The sequence below is a fragment of the Pan troglodytes genome, chromosome 20 (genome assembly GCF_028858775.2).
Source record: "Pan troglodytes isolate AG18354 chromosome 20, NHGRI_mPanTro3-v2.0_pri, whole genome shotgun sequence".
In the NCBI taxonomy this organism is placed as follows: Eukaryota; Metazoa; Chordata; class Mammalia; order Primates; family Hominidae; genus Pan; species Pan troglodytes.
In genome coordinates, this window is record NC_072418.2 from 51543466 (window position 1) to 51563296 (window position 19831).

The 19831-nt window shown below is 56.6% G+C and overlaps 3 protein-coding genes across 6 annotated transcripts; 1 reads left to right on the forward strand and 2 right to left on the reverse strand.

Moving 5' to 3' along the window:
• Window positions 1-61: 61 nt before the first annotated feature.
• FAM83E (family with sequence similarity 83 member E) lies at window positions 62-15743 on the reverse strand. 4 transcript variants are annotated; one of them, XM_016936428.4, is made up of 6 exons: window positions 15447-15743; window positions 13440-15163; window positions 11217-11384; window positions 10420-10544; window positions 3660-4077; window positions 62-1584 (listed from the first exon to the last, which is right to left on the reverse strand). In XM_016936428.4, the coding sequence occupies exons 2-6, from the start codon at window positions 13902-13904 to the stop codon at window positions 1324-1326; spliced, it is 1437 nt and encodes a 478-aa protein (XP_016791917.1). In that variant the 5' UTR covers window positions 13905-15163; window positions 15447-15743; the 3' UTR covers window positions 62-1323. The 4 variants fall into 4 exon arrangements, with proteins under 4 accessions (XP_016791917.1, XP_003316543.2, XP_016791916.1 ...); XM_003316495.6 differs by having other exon boundaries at window positions 15244-15743; XM_016936427.2 differs by lacking the exon at window positions 15447-15743 and having other exon boundaries at window positions 13440-15199.
• Window positions 6679-7884, forward strand: SPACA4 (sperm acrosome associated 4). The gene has a single exon (XM_001171475.7). The coding sequence runs from the start codon at window positions 7165-7167 to the stop codon at window positions 7537-7539; it is 375 nt and encodes a 124-aa protein (XP_001171475.1). The 5' UTR covers window positions 6679-7164; the 3' UTR covers window positions 7540-7884.
• A 96-nt stretch (window positions 15744-15839) lies between the features above and the next one.
• RPL18 (ribosomal protein L18) lies at window positions 15840-19756 on the reverse strand. Its single transcript, XM_009435988.5, has 7 exons — window positions 19627-19756; window positions 18277-18363; window positions 17802-17909; window positions 17211-17309; window positions 16588-16711; window positions 16386-16455; window positions 15840-15956 (listed from the first exon to the last, which is right to left on the reverse strand). The coding sequence occupies exons 1-7, from the start codon at window positions 19627-19629 to the stop codon at window positions 15881-15883; spliced, it is 567 nt and encodes a 188-aa protein (XP_009434263.1). The 5' UTR covers window positions 19630-19756; the 3' UTR covers window positions 15840-15880.
• Between the last annotated feature and the right edge of the window lie 75 nt (window positions 19757-19831).

Genomic DNA, 19831 nt, shown 5'->3' on the forward strand with positions numbered 1-19831 from the left:
GGAGGAGGGGTTGGGGGCCTGGACTCCCAGGTCTGAGGGAGTAGTATCTGGGGGCCTGGAGTCTCAAGTCTGAGGGAGGAGGAGCTGGGGGCCTGGACCCCTGGGTCTGAGGGAGGAGGGGGCTGGGTTGTGGACTCTTGGATTCAGAGCCAGGCTTTAGTAACGCACATTTTTGGCATGAAATGGTTTTATTCCGAGCAGAGGTAAACGGGAGCTCCGGCAGACTCGCCCTCTCAGCGCCCACAGAAAGTCCCACCACCCACCCTGTTCCCCTGTGGCTGCACCACATTCCACTCCCTCAGTATTCAGCTCCTTGCCTCAGTTTCCCCACAGCTCCTGAACACAGTGTGCCTGGCAGCGACTCCCCATCTTCCCCTCCACAGCTCTAGACGCTCTAGCTCGGGGCCTCACCCGGGCCCCTCATCAGGAAGGCCTGACCCTCGGGAGCTGTGTGTTCTTCTTTAGGATCCGCTGCCTGGGGACGCTGCCAGCCCATCTTCTGGGTTGTGACACTGAGGTCTGGTGCAGGCAATGGGCTTGCCCAAGTCCTTTTTTTTTATTTGAGACGAAATCTCGCTCTGTCACCCAGGCTGCAGTGCAGTGGCGTGATCTCAGCTCACTGCAACCTCTGCCTCCCGGGTTCAAGCGATTCTCCCGTCTCAGCCTCCTAAGTAGCTGGGATTACAGGTGCCCGCCACCACACCTGGCTAATTTTTGTATTTAGTAGAGATGGGGTTTCACCATGTTGGTCAGGTTGGTCTTGAACTCCTGACCTCAGGTGATCCACATGCCTCAGCCTCCCAAAGTGCTGGGATTACAGGAGTGAGCCACCTCGATCAGCCTTTCTTTTTCTTTTTTCTTTTCTGTTTTTTTTTTTTTTTTAAGAGATGGCCTCTCACTGTGTTTCCCAGGCTGGAGTGCAAGGGCATGATCTTGGCTCACTGCTGCCTCCACCTCCTGAGCTCGAGGGATCCTCCCACCTCAGCCTCCTGCGTAGCTGGGACCACAGGCGTGCGCCACCACACCCAACTAATTTGTTTTTTTAATTGTAGAGATGGGGTCTCACTATGTTGCCCAGGCTGGTCTCCAACTCCTGGCCTTAAGCAACCCTCCCACCTTAGCCTCCCAAAGTGCAGGGATTACAGGCATGAGCCACCACTCCCGGCCCAAGTTGCAGAACAAGTGACAAACATCCCTTCTGCTTGACAGACGCAGAGGCCAGAAGCCTTGTCTAAGGCAGGGCATTGAGGCAGGGGGCTCTGAGCCAACAGTTGTCCAGCACTGCTCCTTGGGTGGGCCAGCAGATTTGGCTTGGGCTCCTGTTCAGGGTTGCCCCCCAAGTCCTGCCCGGGGGGCCCAGTCTGACGGCCTGACGCCTCTGGGCTCTTGAAGTTTGAATGTAGCATCCCCACCGAACCGCCTTCGGGCTGGGGACAGATAGCGGAGGCGGTGGGCGGGGGGCAGGGGCAGGGCACCACCCCACGGAGGTCGGGAGTCCACTTCCCCCCAGGGGCCTCCTCCAGTGCCCCGCTGCCTCATCAGAGCCTTGGCTGGAGTGTCCTTGGAGCCCCAGGATTTCTTGAGCTGTGGAGGGAAAGAGAGGGAGGTGAGAGGAGGCTGGGGTGGGGCCCTGGGGGCATCCCAGATCCAGGGAAGGCAGGAGGTGAGGCAAGAGAGAAGCAGCAAAAGTGACAGACGGCCAGGCACGGTGGCTCACGCCTGTAATCCCAGCACTTTGGGAGGCCGAGGTGGGTGGATCACCTGAGGTCAGGAGTTCAAGACCAGCCTGGCCAACATGGTGAAACCCTATCTCTACTAAAAATACAAAAATTAGTCTGAGGTGGTGGTGGGCGCCTGTAATCCTAGCTACTCGGGAGGCTGAGGCAGGAGAATCGCTTGAACTCGGAAGGGAGAGATTGCAGTGAGCTGAGATAGCGCCACCGCACTCCAGCCTGGGCATCAGAACAAGACTCAGTCTCAAAAAAAAAAAAAAGGAAGTGATAGAGGATTTGAGGGAGGTGGAAGGAGATGGTGGAGGAGGGAAGGGAGGGAAGAGAGGAGAGAGGGAGGAGAGAGATGGAGGCCGGACGCGGTGGCTCACACCTGTAATCCCAGCACTTTGGGAGGTGGGAGGATTGCTTGAGCTCAGGAGTTCGAGACCAACCTAGGCAACACAGTGAGACCTCATCTCTCCAAAAAATACAAAAATTAGCCAGGCGTGGTGGCATGGGTCTGTAATCCTAGCTACTTGGAAGGCTGAGGTGGGAGGATCACTTGAGCCCAGGAGGTTGAGGCTGCAGTGAGCCGAGATCACGCCACTGTACTCCAGCCTGGGAGACAGAGCAAGACCCTGTCTCAAAAAAAAAAAAAAAAAAAAAAAAAATGGGTGGAGGAGGTAAAAGAAGAGGAAGGGGTAAGGGAGAAGGTGAGGGAGGAGAAAGAAGGAGAGGAGGGAGGAGGGGAGCCAGGAAGGAGAGAGAGGAGACAGACGGAGTGAAAGGGGAAGGATGAGGTGAGGAAGAAGCAGGAAGGCAGCAGGAGGAGGAGGGACAGAAAGGAGAGGGATGCAGAGGAGGCAGGCAGGTAAGGAGGACGGTGTGGGGAGCCCGAGAGGGAAGGGAGGAAGTGAGAGGGCAAACCTGGGACTCCCTAACCTACAGAGGGACAAGGAGCGGGTCCCCACCTCTGCAGCTGGGGAGGAACGGGAAGCGCCGGCATCTGCCAGCCGGGATCAAATATTTGCCAAGGGAGGGGATGCTGGGTGAGGGTGCTCAGGACCAGGTGAAGGTGAGGACCTTGCCCCTGCCCATCCCCTGTCTCCTCTCCAGCTAGGAGCCTTCCTTGCCTGGGACAGAGGGAGATGATTCCTGATTCCCAAGACATTGCAGAGTAAGACCCTATCTCAAAAAAAAAAAAAAAATATATATATATATATATAGTCTTCTTTGGCCTGGGATGAGGATGTCACAAAATAAACAAATTCCACTTCAGGAATGTATTTATTTATTGTTTATTATTATTATTATTATTTTGAGACAGTCTCGCTCTGTCACCCAGGCTAGAGTGCAGTGGAACGATCTCAGCTCACTGCAACCACCGCCTCTCGGGCTCAAACGATTCTCCTGCCTAAGCCTCCGGAGTAGCTGGGACTACAGGTGTGCACCAACACACCCAGCGAATTTTTTTGTATTTTTAGTAGAGAGAGGGTTTCACTATGCTGGCCAGGCTGGTCTCGATCTCCCTGTTTCAGGAATGTATTGTTGTTGTCATTACTACTCTATTTCATTTAGCCACGTGGATTCCTCCCCCAACCAAACTCGGAATGAGTGCCCTTGCTCTGCTCCTTCCTAGATGAGGATACCAAGGTTCAGAGAATTCAAGTCCTCGGCTTCCCCCCACCTAGTCTGTCATGCCAGGATTTGCACCCAGGGCTCTCCTGTCTCTGCCCCATGCCACCCAGCGCCCACCTGCCCAAAATGCAGCAGGCGTGCAGGAAATGAACAAACGATGCCATTATGAATTTAGGGGTGCAGGCCCTCAGGAAACGCCTCCTGCTCTGTGGCTGGGAGCAGGGCCCCTGGAGCCTGGCTTGCACCACCCTGGGCAAACGCCTTCCCCTTCCTGGGCTCCATTTTCTGGCACCAGCCACAAGTTCTCACCTCGTTGTCCCCATCACTGGAGCCAGACAGCTGGGACAGGCGGCTTAGGTCCCACATGGAGCGGCTGGGCCGGGCCGGGGGGCCGCTGGGGGTCCGGGCGCGCTGCACACTCCTTAGAATGTCACTGAGTGCCGGCCCCGGGGTAGCAGGGGAGACGCGGCAGGCGGCCAGGCGGTGGGCCAGCGGGCCGTCAGGCGGCGGAGGCGACGCGGGGGCCACGGAGCGGCGGCGGGACACGCGGTGCGGGCTGCGGCCCCGCTGCAGGCCACCTATGACCGAGGGTTTCTGGGGGGGCGCAGGTGGGAGCGGACAGGAGGCCGCGTACAGCGTCCGGAACTCAAGGCTGAAGGCGTCAACAATTTCACCAGTCAGCAGGGTCACCAGGCCTCGGTGCAGGCGTGCGTCACTCCACGTGAAGCTGGGGGTCGGGGAGTAGGGGGTCAGAGTCTCCAACCCTGAGGGCCCAGCCTGGCCCCCCTCCTCAGCCAGGTCCCAGGGGAAACCGTAGGACCTCAGGCGAGTCCTGACCTCTCCAGCCTCAGCTTCCCCGTCTGTAGAATGGGCACAACTGAAGTACCTACTCGGGAGGGGTGGAGTGAAGACAGCCCAAGTTAAGACACTTATATAATCAGGGCCAGGTGTGGTGACTCACGCTTTGGGAGGCTGAGGCAGGAGGGTTGCTTGAGCCCAGGAGTTTGAGACCAGCCTGGGCAACATGGTGAGACCCTATCTCTACAAAAAATCAAAAAAACTAGCCAGGTGTGGTGGCGCACACCTGTACTCCCAGCCACTTGGGAGAGAGGCGGGAGGATCCCTTGAGCCTGGGATTTTTTTTTTTTTTTTTTGAGACGGAGTTTCGCTCTTGTTGCCCAGGCTGGAGTGTAGTGGCATGATCTCAGCTCACTGCAACCTCTGCCTCCTGGCTTCAAGCAATTCTCCTGCCTCAGCCTCCTGAGTAGTTGGGATTACAGGCACCTGCCACCATGCCCGGCTAATTTTTTGTATTTTTAGTAGAGATGGGGTTTCACCACATTGGCCAGGCTGGTCTCGAACCCCTGACCTCAGGTGATCCACCCGCTTCGGCCTCCCAAAGTGCTGGGATTACAGGTGTGAGCCACCGTGCCCGGCTGAGCCTGGGAAATTGAGGCTGCAGTGAGCCGTGATAATACCACTGCATTCCAGCCTGGGCAGCAAAGCAAGACCCTGTCCCCCTCGCCCCCCTCCCACAAAAAAAAAAAAAAGCCAGATGCGGTGGCTCACTCCTGTAATCCCAGCACTTTGGGAGGCTGAGGCGGGCAGATCATGAGGTCAGGAGTTTGAGATCAGCCTGACCAACATGGTGAAACCCCATCTCTACTAAAAATACAGAAATTAGCTGGGTATGGTGGCACATGCCTGTAATTCCAGCTACTCAGGAGGCTGAGGCAGGAGAATTGCTTGAACCCGGGAGGTGGAGGTTGCAGTGAGCTGAAATCACACCACTGCACTCCAACCTGGGCGACAGAGCAAGACTCTGACTCAAAAAAAAACAAAACAAAACAAAAAAACTTATCTGGAATCAGACTGGAGTTTAAACCCAGGCTCTACCTGGTCCCCACTTAGGAACACCTCAATGCCTCAGTTTTCCCCTTTGGAAAGAGACGGAATTCACTTCCGGACAATAACAGGGATTGTTTTAAGACCCAGCTGCTTCCTAGAATGACTGCCATTTAGTCAGCCCTGGCTGTGCACCAAGCTCTCCACCTTGCTGCTCCCTGCAGTGCTCATCTGCAATCTGGAGCAAAAACCTAGGAAGGCCGTGTGCAGTGGCTCATGCCTGTAATCCCAGCACTTTGGGAGGCCGAGGCAGGAGGATCACTTGAGGCTAGGAGTTTGAGACCAGCCTGGGCAACGTAGCAAGACCCCATCTCTATAAAAAATTTTACAAAATTAGCCGGGCATGGTGGTGCACGCCTATAGTCCCAGCTACTCTGGAGGCTCAGGGAGGAGAATCACTTGAGCCTGGGAAGTTGAGGCTGCAGTGAGCCAAGATCGCGCCACTGCACTCCAGTCTAGGCAACAGAGCAAGATCCTATTTTTTTTTTTTTTTGAGATGGAGTCTTGCTCTATTGCCTAGGCTCAAGTGCAGTGGCACAATATTGGCTCACTGCAACCTCCACCTCCCAGGTTCAAGCAATTCTCCCTGCCTCAGCCTCCCAAGTAGCTGGGATTACAGGTGCACACCACCATGCCCAGCTAATTTTTGTATTTTTAGTAGAGATGGGGTTTCACCACGTTGGCCATGCTGGTCTTGAACTCCTGAGCTCAGGTGATCCACCCGCCTCGGCCTCCCAAAGTGCTGGGATTACAGGCGTGAGCCACTGCGCCCGGCCAATTTTTTAAAATAAAAAATAAAATTAAGAAATAAATACAACATAGGAAGATTCAAATGACTGAATTTGAATCAAGCCCCCTGCACATAGCTGGCCCTGAGAGCCTGTGAGCTGTGGGGGCCGGTGCCCTAACACTTCCTGTCATCACAGTAGTTGTTATTGAAAGCACCAAGCGCCAGGCGTGGTGTGGTGGCTCACGTCTGTAATCCCAGCACTTTGGGAGGTCGAGGCGGGCAGATCACTTGAGCTCAAGAGTTCGCAACCAGCCTGGCCTACATGGTGAAACTCTGTCTCTACTAAAAATACAAAAATTAGCCAGATGTGGTTGCATGCGCCTGTAGTCCCAGCCACTCGGGAGGCTGAGTTACGAGAATCGCTTGAAGCTGGGAAGCAGAAGCTGCAGTGAGCTGAGATCACGCCACTGCACTCCAGCCTGGGTGACAGAGTGAGAGACTCCGTCTCAAAAAAATAAAAGCAAGCAAGCACTGAGCATGAATCCTGGCACACAGCAAGTGCTCAGTTAATACACCCTCTTCTTTCCCAGCCTCTTTGGAATTCAATGAACCTGGCTCTCATCCTGGCTCGGGGACCCTGGATACATCACTTTCCTTTCCCCAGCCTCAGTTTACCCATCTGGAATATGGGGTCACTATGGGAGGTTTGAGGCTGAAGTCAAGCCCTTGGCGGGTATACAGCACAGAGAATGTGGACAAGCTTGTGGCCAGCGCCCTCTGGGTTCAGGGCGTCTTCACCTTGGCAGGGGTGGCAGAGCCCTCTTGCGCCCCGGCAGGTCGGCGGGGCAGGCCACCCCTTGGATTGTGACACCCACTCCTCTCACCTATGACCTCATCCCCAGAGCGGCCAGTGGGAACCCCGAGGGATCTGTGAGATCACTCATTCCATTCACAGACTCTTGTTGGGCAGCAGCCACCCGCTCACCTCCATCCCCAGGACTTAGAGGGACGCAGGGCGTTGGGAACAGAGGACACTCCAGGCGCTGACCCTGGGAGGCCAGGACCAGGGCCAAAGTCCCGTGGGCAAGAGGAGTCCTCAGAGGTCCTTCGTTCAGCGGTTCCGGGAGGTCTGGGAAGCCCACGGCCTGGCTGGGGCAGCGTCAACGCCGCCAGGCCGCCATGGTCCTGTGCTGGCTGCTGCTTCTGGTGATGGCTCTGCCCCCAGGCACGACGGGTGTCAAGGACTGCGTCTTCTGTGAGCTCACCGACTCCATGCAGTGTCCCGGCACCTACATGCACTGTGGCGATGACGAGGACTGTTTCACAGGCCACGGGGTCGCCCCAGGCACTGGTCCGGTCATCAACAAAGGCTGCCTGCGAGCCACCAGCTGCGGCCTTGAGGAACCCGTCAGCTACAGGGGCGTCACCTACAGCCTCACCACCAACTGCTGCACCGGCCGCCTGTGTAACAGAGCCCCGAGCAGCCAGACAGTGGGGGCCACCACCAGCCTGGCACTGGGGCTGGGTATGCTGCTTCCTCCACGTTTGCTGTGACCAACAGGGAGGACAGGGCCTGGGACTGTTCTCCCAGATCCGCCACTCCCCATGTCCCCATGTCCTTCCCCCACTAAATGGCCAGAGAGGCCCTGGACAACCTCTTGCGGCCCTGGCTTCATCCCTTCTAAGGCTGTCCACCAGGAGCCCGGTGCTCGGGGAAGCATCCCCAGGCCTGACTGAGCGGCAGGGGAGCACGGCCCGTGGGTTTGATTGTATTACTCTATTCCACTGGTTCTAAGACGCAGAGCTTCTCACATTTCAATCAGGATGCTTCTCTCCATTGGTAGCACTTTAGAGTCCATGAAATATGGTAAAAAAATATATATATATCATAACAAATGACAGCTGATGTTCATGGAGCATTCTTTGTTTTCTTTTCTTTTCCTTTTTTTTTTTTTTTTCTTTTTGTAGAGATAAGGTCCAGCTATGTTGCCCAGGGTGGTCTTGGATTCTTGGGCTCAAGTGATCCTCCCACCTCAGCCTCCCAAAGTGCTGGGATTACAGGTATGAGCCACGGCACCTGGCCAAGCCTGTCTTATGTTACGTGCCACTGAATCCTCACACCAAGCTGGGAAGGTAAACACTCTTTCAAACATTTCAAACATCCTGGTCTCAACTCTAGTCGTTCTCAAAGTGTGGTCCCTGGACCAGAAACAGCAGCAGCAGCAAGTGGGAACTTCCTGAAAATGCAGATTCTCAGGCCCTGTTCCAGGCACAATGAATGGCAGTGGGGTCCAAAAGCTGTGTATTGTTCTCTCTTCTTCTTTTTGAAACAGGGTTTTGCTCTGCTGCCCAGGCTGGAGTGCAGTGGTGCAATCTTGGCTCATTGCAGCCTCTACCTCCCGGGCTCAAGCAATCCTCCCACCTCAGCCTCCTGAGTAGCTGGGACTAGAAGCATGCTCCATCATGTCTAATTTTTATTTTTTTTAATTTTTGTAGAGATGGGGTCCTGCTATGTTGCCCAGGCTGGTCTTGAAGTCCTGGGCTCAAGCGATCCTCCTGCCTCAGCCTCCCAAAGTGCTGGGACTACAGACATGAACCACCACGCCTGGCCTTTTTCCGTTTTCTTTTTCTTTTCCTCTTTTTTTTTTTTTTTTTTTTTTTTTGAGACAGCGTCTCGCTCGGTCACCCAGGCTTTAGTGCAGTGGCGCGATCTTGGCTCACTGCAACCTCCACCTCCCAGGTTCTAGCGATTCTCCTGCCTCAGCCTCCCGAGTAGCTGGGACTAGAGATGCATGCCACCAGGCCCGGCTGATTTTTTGTATTTTTAGTAGAGACGGGGTTTCACCATGTTAATCAGGCTGGTCTGAAACTCCTGACCTTGGGTGATCCACCTGCCTTGGCCTCCCAAAGTGCTGGGATTACAGGTGTGAGCCACCACACCTGGCCCTTTTTCTTTTTCCTTTTCCTGAATTATCTGCTACAAAAACTGTGTGTTGTTGTTTTTTGTTGTGGTTGTTGTTGTCGTTGTTGTTTTTGTGAGACGGAGTCTTGCTGTGTCTCCCAGGCTGGAGTGCAGTGCTGTGATCTCGGCTCACTGCAACCTCTGCCTCCTAGGTTCAAGCAATTCTCTTGCCTCAGCCTCCTGAGTAGCTGGGATTATAGGCACCCACCATCACCCTGGCTAATCTTTGTATTTTTGTAGAGATGGGGTTTCATCATGTTGGCCAGGCTGGTCTTGAACTCCTGACCTCAGGTGATCCACCAGCCTCGGCCTCCCAAAGTGCTGGGATTACAGGTGTGAGCCACCACGCCCAGCCCAAAAGCTGTGTTTTAACAAGCGCTCCCAGGGATTCTGGTGCATGCACAGGGTTGAAAGCCACTGTTCCTGAGCAGTGTTCTCAGCTGGGCACCTGTGCTCCCCAGTGGGCATCTGCGCTGTCTGGAGAGGTTTTCGGTTCTCTAATTGGCAGGGAGAGTCGGGGGTATGGGGCGTGTGATGCTACTGACCTCTGCTGGGTGGAGGCTGAAGATGCCGAGGAGCCTCCCACAATGCACCCCACAGCTCCTAAAACAAAGACTTAGCCAGCCCGAGCGTGGGTGCCACCCCTGTTGAGGGACCTGGTTCTAGAGGCTCTAACCCTATCAGCCCGTGACATAGAGGGGGAAACTGAGGCACAGAGAGGTGAAGTAAGTTGCCTGAAGTCACACAACGAGGAACTGAGAGAGCTAGAATTTGAATCCAGGCCGTCTGGTCCCAGAGGCCACACCCCTCTCCTCCCCAGCTGTGCTGTGACCCTGTGAGGTAGGTGCTGTTATTATTTGCAGTTTCTTCTTTTTTTTTTTTTTGCTTTTTTGAGATGGAGTCTTGCTCTGTCTCCCAGGCTGGAGTGTGACAGCGCGATCTCGGCTCACTGCAACCTCTCTCCTGGGTTCAAGCAATTCTCCTGCCTCAACCTCCCAAGTAGCTGGGAAGACAGGGTTTCACCATGTTGGCCAGACTGGTCTTGAACTCCTGACCTCAGCCAATCTGCCCGCCTCAGCCTCTCAAAGTGCTGGGATTACAGGCGTGAGCCACCATGCCCGGGCATTTTCTTAGATGCTCAGAGAGGTGGAGTTATTTACCCGAGGCAGAGCTTAGATCCCAATCCAGGTGCTCCTGATTTTGAACAACCCCCACCCCCAAACTGTTTGCCCAGTTTTCCAGATGAGAAAACACCAGGTCAAAGAGAAGCAGACTTACCCAAGACCACTAAACAGGCCAGCACCAGGTCCGGCCGCGGCACCCAACTCCTCCCCAGGGAAGAGTGTTTTGCCCCCATTACACAGATGAGAAAAGAGAGGCCTGGGCAAGGGGATGCCAGCAGTTCTCTGAGCACACTGAGGGAAAGTGGGGTATAGGACGCCGGGAGGTGGGGGGCGGGGCGGGGGCTACACCTGTAGGATCCTGAGATGACCCTCTCGCCGTCCAGCAGCACAAACTTCTCCCGCACGGTGCCGCTCACCTGCCGTCGCCAGCGGCTCTGGAAGCTGCAGCCCCGCACGACACGGACATCCACGTTCTGTTGGTGTGGGGAGTGGAGGGCACACCCTTGCTGAGGCCCACTGCATGGATTCAGGCTCCCTCCAGACTGGTTCTAACTGGGGGACCCATGACTCCATAGAAGTATCTGTCCAAGGCCAGGCGTGGTGGCTCACACTTGTAATCCCAGCACTTTGGGAGGCCGAGGCGGGTGGATCACCTGAGGTCAGGAGTTCGAGACCAGCCTGGCCAACATGGCGAAACCCCGTCTCTACTAAAAATACAAAAGTTAGCCAGGCATGGTGACACATGCCTGTAATCCCAGCTACTGGGGAGTCTAAGGCAGGAGAATCGTTTGAACCCGGGAGGTGGAGGTTGCAGTGAGTCGAGATCATGCCACTGCACTCCAGCCTGGGCAACAAAGCAACACTCCGTCTCAAAAAAAAAAAAAAAAAAAGAAGTATCTGTCTCAGCTTCCTCAGAGCCACTGATATCAACCCTCAGGCGTTTCTTGGGGATACCCAAACTCAGTGACTCAAGATTCCTTGGGAATGCCCACCCCCACCTCCCCAGTGCTGTGGGCATCAGATCCCGGGGGACCATCCCTGCTAGCATCCATCTCAATGACCCGGAGCTCCATGGAAGGGTCTGCCCCCACTGCCCCCATGCCAGGGGAATGGGGACTCACAGGACCCCCTGGCCCGGCCCCTACCTCCGTGTTCCAGGGGTTCACCCCCAGCTGCTGGGCCAGTTCCAGGAAGGCAGGCAGCTGCTGGCGGTCCAGGAGCAGGTAGACAGGTACCCAGCGGCGCGTGGCAGCATCCACCAAGTCCAAAAGCAGGTCTGGGTCAGTGAAGACGTCCATGACCACGGCCACCAGCTGGGCATGGGGAGAGGGGAGGTGGACGTGTGAACGGAAGCTGGCTCAGGGGACACTCAGAGGGTGTGGGAAACCTGACATCTGGAATCTGGGAGTAAAGTGCTCTGGGGGCTGGGAGTTTAACATTCAGGGGGGCTAAAGGGGAGACCCCCAGACATACACTGCTGCTCAAACAGCACCTATGTGTGAATGAGCAAAACGCTGCCCCTCCATGAGATCCCCAGCCCCTCCTCGAGATTCCCGGCCCCTAAATGCTGGAAAACTGTAATCATAAATCACATGTTTGCTTGTTTTTTTGTGTTTTTGTTGTTGTTTTGTTGTTGTTGTTGTTGTTTTGAGACGGAGTCTCGCTCTGTCTCCCAGGCTGCAGCGCAGGGGCGCAATCTCAGCTCACTGCAAACTCCACCTCCCGGGTTCAAGCAATTCTCCTGCCTCAGCCTCCCAAGTAGCTGGGACTACAGGCGCCCACCACCACGCCCAGCTAATTTTTTGTATTTTTAGTAGAGATGGGCTTTCACCATATTAGCCAGGATGGTCTCGATCTCCTGACCTCGTGATCCACCTGCCTCAGCCTCCCAAAGTGCTAGGAGTACAGGAGTGAGCCACCACACCCGGCTTTTTTTTTTCTTTTTTTAAAGACGAAGTCTTGCTCTGTTGCCCAGGCTGGAGTGCAGTGGCGCAATATCAGCTCACTGCAACTTTGGCCTCTGGGACTCAAGCAGTTCTCCTGCCTCAGCCTCCAGAGTAGCTGGGATTACAGGCACCCACCACCACGCCCGGCTAATTTTTGTATTTTTAGTAGAGACGGGATTTCGCCATCTTGGCCAGGGTGGTCTTGAACCCCTGACCTCAGGTGATCCCCCAGCCTTGGCCTCCCAAAGTGCTGGGATTACAGGCCGTGAGCCACCGTGGCTGGCCTACAAATCACGTTTATAACACAGAACAGCGTCCCCTGAGCTGCGACACTGCGGTACCCAAATGTCCACGGCAGTTTGGCTCTAGGATCAGTGGTGGATGTCCCGTAGGGCACTGTGGGCAACTGCATTTCTGGGTCCTGCGGAATTTTCTGGGTGCTGGGTGCAGGACGGCTGACCTGCTAGGCCACCGTGGCGAACTTGGGGGACACGGAAGTGCTGAAGGCCTGGATCTTGCAGGCAGCATAAAGTAGTGGAAACCCTGACTCAGCAGCCAGACAGCCTGGGTTCAAATCCCCACTCGGCCACTTACAGGGAAGAGATTTAACCGCCCCCGTGCCTCCGTGGGCACAATAGTCCCTCTGGCGGTACAGGGTTCCGGGACGATGATGCACGTTAGCCCCTGAGAAACCCTTCACGTGGGAGCTGGCGCACGCTAAGGCTGTGAAGTACACAGCAGGCTTTCCAAGGGCTGCAGTGTGGACATCTGGGCCTTCCTTGGAGGGAGAGTGGAAACCCCTGGCTTGGTGATGAGGGGATGGGGGAATGACTGAGACTGAGGGTGTCATAATTAGGTTCAAGGGGCATCGATACCTAAGGGCATCCAGGTCTTGGGGGAGGGTAGGGGCCCCCATTTTTTTTTTTTTTTTTTTTTTGAGATGGAGTCTCGCTCTGTCGCCCAGGCTGGAGTGCAGTGGCTCGATCTTGGCTCACTGCAACCTCCGCCTCCCGGGTTCAAGCAATTCTGCTTCCTCAGCCTCCCGAGTAGCTGGGACTACAGGCGCCCACACCATGCCGGGCTAATTTCTGTATTTTTAGTACAGACAGGGTTTCACTATATTGGCCAGGCTGGTCTCAAACTCCTGACCTCGTGATCCGTCCACCTCGGCCTCCCAAAGTGCTGGAATTACAGGCGTGAGCCACCGCGCCCGGCCGGGTCCCCCTTTCTGAGAGTAAGGATGAGGTCTGGGGTTGTAGGCACCTGAGTCCTGGGGCTGGAAGGTGTGCACTCCTGGGTCCCAGGGGTATAGGTCCTTTAGGGTAGGTGTGTGGGCTTGCAAGTCCCAGGAGGACAAGGGAGAGAATGCCTGGGTCCCCGTCCCAGTCTGGGGAATGGACACAGGGCCCCCGCGACACCCACCTTGTGGGCAGCCTGGATCTCCAGCCGCACCAGCTCCTTGAGGGGCGGCTGACCCTCCCCAGGAGGCTGGGTGTACAGCTGCGCCCGGGTGATGCCTTTCCACGCAGAGTCCACTGGCCAGCCCAGCCGCAGGACGGGCGCCGGCTGCTCCGACTGCCCAGGCCAGTAGCTCAGGCTGCCCGCGTCCACATCGGCGGTGGTGGCTCCCTCTGCCATCCCACTGGGCTCCTGCTTGGCCACTGTCCAGTCTTCAGCTGCCGCTGCCAAGCCCTGGACCTCATCCGCACTGAGGAAGGGCCACAGCTCCTCGCGCTGCACACAGGCCTGGAACGCCTCCGCACCCTTGCTCAACAGAGCCTCCAGTGCCAGCCGCTGGCCCTCGGAATATAGGAAGCCGGGGCTGGCCCCGGGCACCCTGGGACCGGAGTCCACTCCTTCCAGCGCCGCCAGCTGGGAGGCCGCCATCGGGGTCACTCGGGTGGGAGGACTGACTGTGAGAGGCTGGGTCCCCGGGGGTCTGGCTGTCTCTGGGGACTGTGATCATCTGGGGATTCTCCTGATAGGCAGACCCTATGTGGCCATCCGAGGCCTCCAGGGGGGCCCTGCAGATGTCCAAATGGCTCCCTGCAGCAGCCCCTGCCACACTGTTCTGACAATCACGCTGCCCAAATAAGCAACCATCCAATGTGTCAGGCCACTCAGATCCACCACCTGCCTGCACCCAGTGGCACCATGCCTGGCTGGCCTTCCGTGACCTTCCTGCCAGCCGTCTCTGCTGGTCAGGTTGACCTCCTGACACCATCCCCAACTGTGTGACCCATCAGCTGGCCATCTCTGCTCAGCCACACGACAGCCTCCAACCCACCAGTCACACAGTGCCCAGTCAGACCCTTCAGCTGTCCTGAATTTGGTCAGGCTGACCACTTGATCATTTCCAGGCGGCAAGCTGCCTGCCTGTCTCCAATCACCCAAAGGTCCTTAAATAAAGGCACGACAGGCTGCCTGCCTGCCCCCGGCCAAGAGCACGACGAACTGACCCTCTCCTTCCACTGTCTGGCAAACGCCAATGGCTTCCGACTGACAGTCGCAGTATCTGCCTGTTGGAGCATCTGTCTCTGGCCAAATCTGACAGCCCCCACGAGTTTCTCCTGCTCATCAGCTCTCACCCGCAGACCAGCCAGGATGCCTCTCCACTGGGCCTGCTCGCTCAGCCTTAAAGGCCGAAGGCTTGGCAAACCCTTCCCTACCCTGTCAATGGGGGACCCTGCTCCCTGGACCCTCCTCACACTCCTTCCGGCTGCTGCAGTGGAGGGTGAAATGCGCTACAGGGGTCTCCATTACTATGGGACAGGTCTATGATCTTCGCAGCCCATCTAGGTGTGAGTGCCACCTAACCAGCCACCCTCCTCAGGCTGGCTGCCCCTGCCTGGGCCCTGGCCCTGGGACCTGTTCCAGGCCGTCCTCTGATCTGCGGGGACCCCTACCCAAGCTGCCCCCAGCCTGGTTTCTGCCTAAATGCTATCTCCTGCCAGCTACCCGGACGCTTCTTCCCGGACAGGGGCCAGTCTCTATCTCGCCCTGTCTCCCTCCCAAGCCTCAGTTATCCCCTTGAGGCTCCTGACCCAACCTCGGGGACCCTGGACCCTTGATCCCTGCAAACCAGAAGCCCTTCATTCCAATCCCACCAACCCAGGCCGCTGCTTCCTCCAGACCACAGCAGGGAGCTGCAAAGAGAAGAAAGGAGTCAAGGCAGGCCAGCCTCCCCGCCCCACCCCCACCCATCCCCCCCATCGCCGGGGCTCACCCACACCGGCTAGTGCCGGGCTCAATGGCCTCCCTTCCAGTGCCTGCTTTTTCCGAGGACACAGGCCGTGGCTTCCCGGCTTCTGGCCTCATCAGGCCTCGACCTGGAATCCAGGGAGCCCGGCCCCTTGTGTAAACACAGGAGGGCCCCCCCCTACAGGCCCCTGGAGGAGGTCCGGGGGTGCGGCTCACAGCTTTCTTTACCTGTGCTCTCCCAGGGGGTGAACGCCCCTCTAGACTCAGACTTCCTGGTCCCGGGGGGTTGAGATTGCCTCACCTGTTCCCAGGCAGTCTCTCCCTCCCCACAGCCCTGCCAGCCTGCACCCTGCACTTCCCGGTCCACGCCCCACCCGCCATCCCAGCACCAGGGAGGGGCACAGGATCCTTTAAGAGGGGCGGGCGTGGCTGACCCAAGGAAGCCGGTGTGGGAACACCTGCCACCTGGCTGTTAGGAAGGAGGCAGGGAGCTTCCGGGGCAGTGGGGGCAGGAGGAGGGCTGGTCTTCACTGGCATGACGTCCCTGTCCCCAAACCAAATGCATTCTCACCCGCAGGCACCAATTCCCCAACCCATCCCCCAATAACACACACAGAGCACTGTCAGCAAAAATCTTTTTAATAACAGAGTAGGATCCAGGGTTAGTTTTTGTAGCCTCGGCTGGCCCGTCGGCCTCTGGCACGCTCGAACTTCCGGCCCTTGGAGCGGACATAGGGTCTGTGGGGAGAGGAGGGAGTGAGAGGGGGGCCCTCTTACAGGAGGCCATTGTGGAGTGGCACAGGAACACCACAAGCCTGTCACATTCAGCCCCAGGAGAGTCAATGCTGCTGGAAAAGCTTGGCAGAGTGGGAAGCCAAGGAGCCAGGAGGGGCTATGGAAGCACCTGCCCCACCACCTGGAGGGTCCCAGCCTGGGCTGGCAAAGGCCGGTGAACCGCATGCTCCCCAGGAGATGCCTGCTCAGGCCCTGGAAAACACAGCTCCAAGCAGTGTTGAAGGGAAAAGCAGGCAGGATGAGGCAGCTGAGAGTTCCAGAAGGCCTGGGGCTGGCTGGTACGAGGGACAGGAGAAGCAGCCCAAGTGTGGCCAGGCCTGGCCCTGCAGGCTGAGTCTGGGGAGAGAGCAGGGCTGGGGGCCTGATACTCACTTGGTGTGGCTGTGCGGGGTTCCTGGGGCCTTGCCGAAATGCCGGTACACCTCTCGGCCCTTGCGAGGACCTAGGGAAGGGGAAGGAGAACCGGGTGAGACAGGGATCTGGCGCCCAGCTTCTGGCATCCCAGATCCAGGAGGGTGAAGGCTGCCAGTAGCCACACAGCTCACTCCAAACCCGTCGACCACGTATCACTCACCGGAGAGCAGGACAGTGCCGCAGCCCTTAGGGGAGTCCAGGGCCAGCTGGTCGAAAGTGAGGATCTTGCCCCCTGCCCTGAGGATGCGGCTGCGGGCCCGGCTGGTCACGCGTAGTGCACATACCTGGTGGAGAGGACAAGGCTGGCAGGTCAGACCCCTGTGTGGTCACCCAGGGGTTGCCAGGACTCACCCTCCACTGCCTTGGCACAGCAGAGCCCTGGTAACCAACACTATCGTTTACTACCCGGAGCACCCTGGGCTGACAGCAGCTGTTCTCAACACTTTCTCTCTAGGAACTTTTACCACCACATCCCTGGTGTTATGCTAGAAACTACAGCAAGGAAGCTGGGCCAAAAAAAGACTTGTGCAGAGGTGACAAAGGAGTCTAGACTTGAGCCCAGGCTGTCTGGCTCTAGGGGCCAGCACTAACAGTTTACAACTTGCCCCAGAAAAAGCTTGCCCAGGGGACCCCACCATCAACCATGCCAGAGACGACCCACACCAATCCTCAAAGCCACTCAGACAGGCAGGATGCTTGCCTCACCAGCGATGGCAAGACTGAGGATGGACCAGCACAGCAAAGCAAGGATCTGATGGGTCTGCCCAGCCCCTGCCAGCTCACCTTCAGTTTGGGCACCTCTTGAACCCGCACATCATCAGTTATGGTTCCCACAACCACGGCCGTCTTGTTTTCCCGGCCAGGAAGCTTCATCTTCCGGATCTTAGGGTGGGGAGGATGTACATCGTAAGTTGTTCTGGTGTTTACATTCAGCCCCGCTTGAGGCATCCCCAGACCAGGGCAGCTGTGCCCTCTAACGGGACCCCCCACTCACACCACACCTCTTAAACCCCACAGGCCTCTCCTCAGGTCCAGCTGGGGAAAGCTCCAGATAAAAAAAAAAAATGCAGACTGTTCAATAGGGCCTCCCTCAGCAGGGCCTTTGACATAAAACTCAGTTATGACTTGGGGCAATCTCCTGAAGCCACCAGGACACCTCCACCTCACAAAGAGAAGGAGAGGAGGACCAGGAGACTTGCCCACTGCCCATGGACACTCAGTTCCAACCAACAGTCCAAGCTCTACGCTCGTGACTGGCTGAGACAAACCCTTGATGCCCCGGTTGCTCCCAGAGCTCCAAGTCCTGCCTCCCTTCCAGACAGACAAGACCCAGCGGCTCCCAGGTCTACCGTGCTCTCTGGACCAGCCACTCACCATCCGGGAAAGGGACAGAGGCGGCCGGTTGGTGCGACTCATAAACAACCTCTTCAACACAACCTGGTTGAATGTGGAGTTGGTTCTTCTGGCCAGAAACCTGTATAACTGGAGGGACGGGAAGACAGTGAGAAGCTGGGACAGGCTGCTCCCCCGCAGCCTTCCAGTGAAGGGGCAAACACATGATGATCTGGACTAAAAGAATCTTTATCCCTTTCCCCCAACCCACCGACCTAGAGGGAGAAAGCTGGCCCAGGTCCTTCCTGGCCAAGGACCTAGAAAATCCTGGCTCCACTCCCGAGCTGTACACAGTCTAGAGGCTGAAAATACAAATGCAGGACACCCTGGAACAGAACCAGAGACCGGAGACTGCTCTGCAGGCCCCTGGGAGGAGCTTGGTGCCAGCACTAGAATGGAGGATCTGCAAGTCAGACCTGGGCTGACCCTTCCCAAAGACCTCAGGGCCCAGCCTCACCTTAACCAACAGCCTCAGGTAGATATCCTGGCTCTTGGGCTCCTTGCGCCGAACCTTTCGGTCCTTGTTGTGGCGGATGTCCACTCCCTGTGGGGGTGAAGAGGCAACCATGGACCCAATTACCCCCAACCATAGCCAATTATTACTTATTTCTGAAACTGAGAGCTGGGACACAAGCCCAGGTCTGAACACACCAGCTCAAATCCCAGGCCCACCACCAGGAGACCTGTGGGCTGCCACTGATCCCTCTGTAAAAAGGGGCTGTTTACAAAGCCTTCAGCCCATGGCACACAGAACCCCGAAACATCGTAACACAGCAATCATATTAACTTAATACAAAGAGGTCAATTCTTTACAACTTGTATTTTGCAACAGTGTTATCAAAACTGGTTCCCATACCCGGAGGGATAACCAAAAATATCAAACCAATGGCAGTAATGATGAAAACGAACCCTTATTCAGAACCTAGCAATACTACTAGAACCACCTCTTCTACAGCATCAGTCAATCCAACAACCCTTACCAAATAGTGTCTTTTTAAAACATTGTTTTTAAAGTGGAGACAGGGTCTCACAACATTGGCCAGGCTGGTCTTGATCTCCTAGGCAAGGAATCCTCCCGCCTCGGCCTCCCAAAGTGCTAGGATAACAAGCGTGAGCCGCCTCGCCAGGCTCCTACCGCCCCGCTGCCTTTCTGAGCAACTTAAGTTTTTCAGACTGTGTTGACAATTACAAGAACTATTTAATAGCTCCACTTATGCAGCACTTACTGTGTGCAAAACCCCGTGATGAGCATCTCCTGTGAATTATTTCTTCCCAAATTCACAAACTTGTCAGATGAGATTACTGTGTACCCAACGAACAGCCAGACACTGGGGCAAAGGCTCAAAAACCATCACAAGGTGGGAAGGGGCCTGAGACTCAGAGACCTGCCTGGTCCCCAAATCCAGTTACTCGACTCTCGATCCTCTCACCCGCCGCGGCCCCCATCGAACCCGACTTTTCATACTAGAAAGTGACAGGTCCAGATAAAGGCAGCAAAGCCAAATAACTAAGAGTGGCTGCGGGGCCAGCCACCTGGGTCGGAATCCTGGCTCTGCCACTTCCTGGCTTTGTAAACCCAGTCATATCAGCCTCCGAGTACCTCCACTTGGTCATCTACTAAGTGGGGGCGGTAGGCTATGACTGACCCATCCCTGCTCTCCTGGCCCCCAGAGTAGGTCCCCAGTATCGGGAGTTGCTCCCTCCGGGCAGCCGCAGACCCCCTGCCGCCCTCCAGCGTGCCCCTAGCCCAAAACCACGGCGGATGGCAGCGGATTATCCAGCCCCGAACACCGCAAAGCCAGCTCACCATGATGGCGCCTCCTGCTCGGCCAGGTCCGGAAAGAGAGAACGGGGCTGGGGTGGGCGGGGAAAGCCTCCAGCGAGTGGCGCCGCCGTGACGTCACATGGGTGCGACGCGGCGCTCTACCACGATCCGGACTTCTCTGTGGTGAGTTGGACGACTGACTAGCCGGGCGATAACGGCAGAGAGCATAGAGCGGAGGAACAAGCGC

Excerpts from the sequence above, each read along its gene's own strand:
- SPACA4 (XM_001171475.7), top strand. The coding sequence starts at position 7,165 with ATGGTCCTGTGCTGGCTGCTGCTTCTGGTGATGGCTCTGCCCCCAGGC.
- FAM83E (XM_016936428.4), bottom strand. The coding sequence starts at position 13,904 with ATGGCGGCCTCCCAGCTGGCGGCGCTGGAAGGAGTGGACTCCGGTCCC. Across the intron at positions 11,385-13,439 it reads AGATCCAGGCTGCCCACAAG|CTGGTGGCCGTGGTCATGGA; the intron begins GTGGGTGTCGCG and ends CCCCATGCCCAG. Across the intron at positions 1,585-3,659 it reads CCAGTGATGGGGACAACGAG|CTCAAGAAATCCTGGGGCTC; the intron begins GTGAGAACTTGT and ends TTCCCTCCACAG.
- RPL18 (XM_009435988.5), bottom strand. Across the intron at positions 17,910-18,276 it reads ACCTGAGGCTGTTGGTTAAG|TTATACAGGTTTCTGGCCAG; the intron begins GTGAGGCTGGGC and ends CCGTCCCTCCAG. Across the intron at positions 15,957-16,385 it reads ACCCCGCACAGCCACACCAA|ACCCTATGTCCGCTCCAAGG; the intron begins GTGAGTATCAGG and ends CTCTCCCCACAG.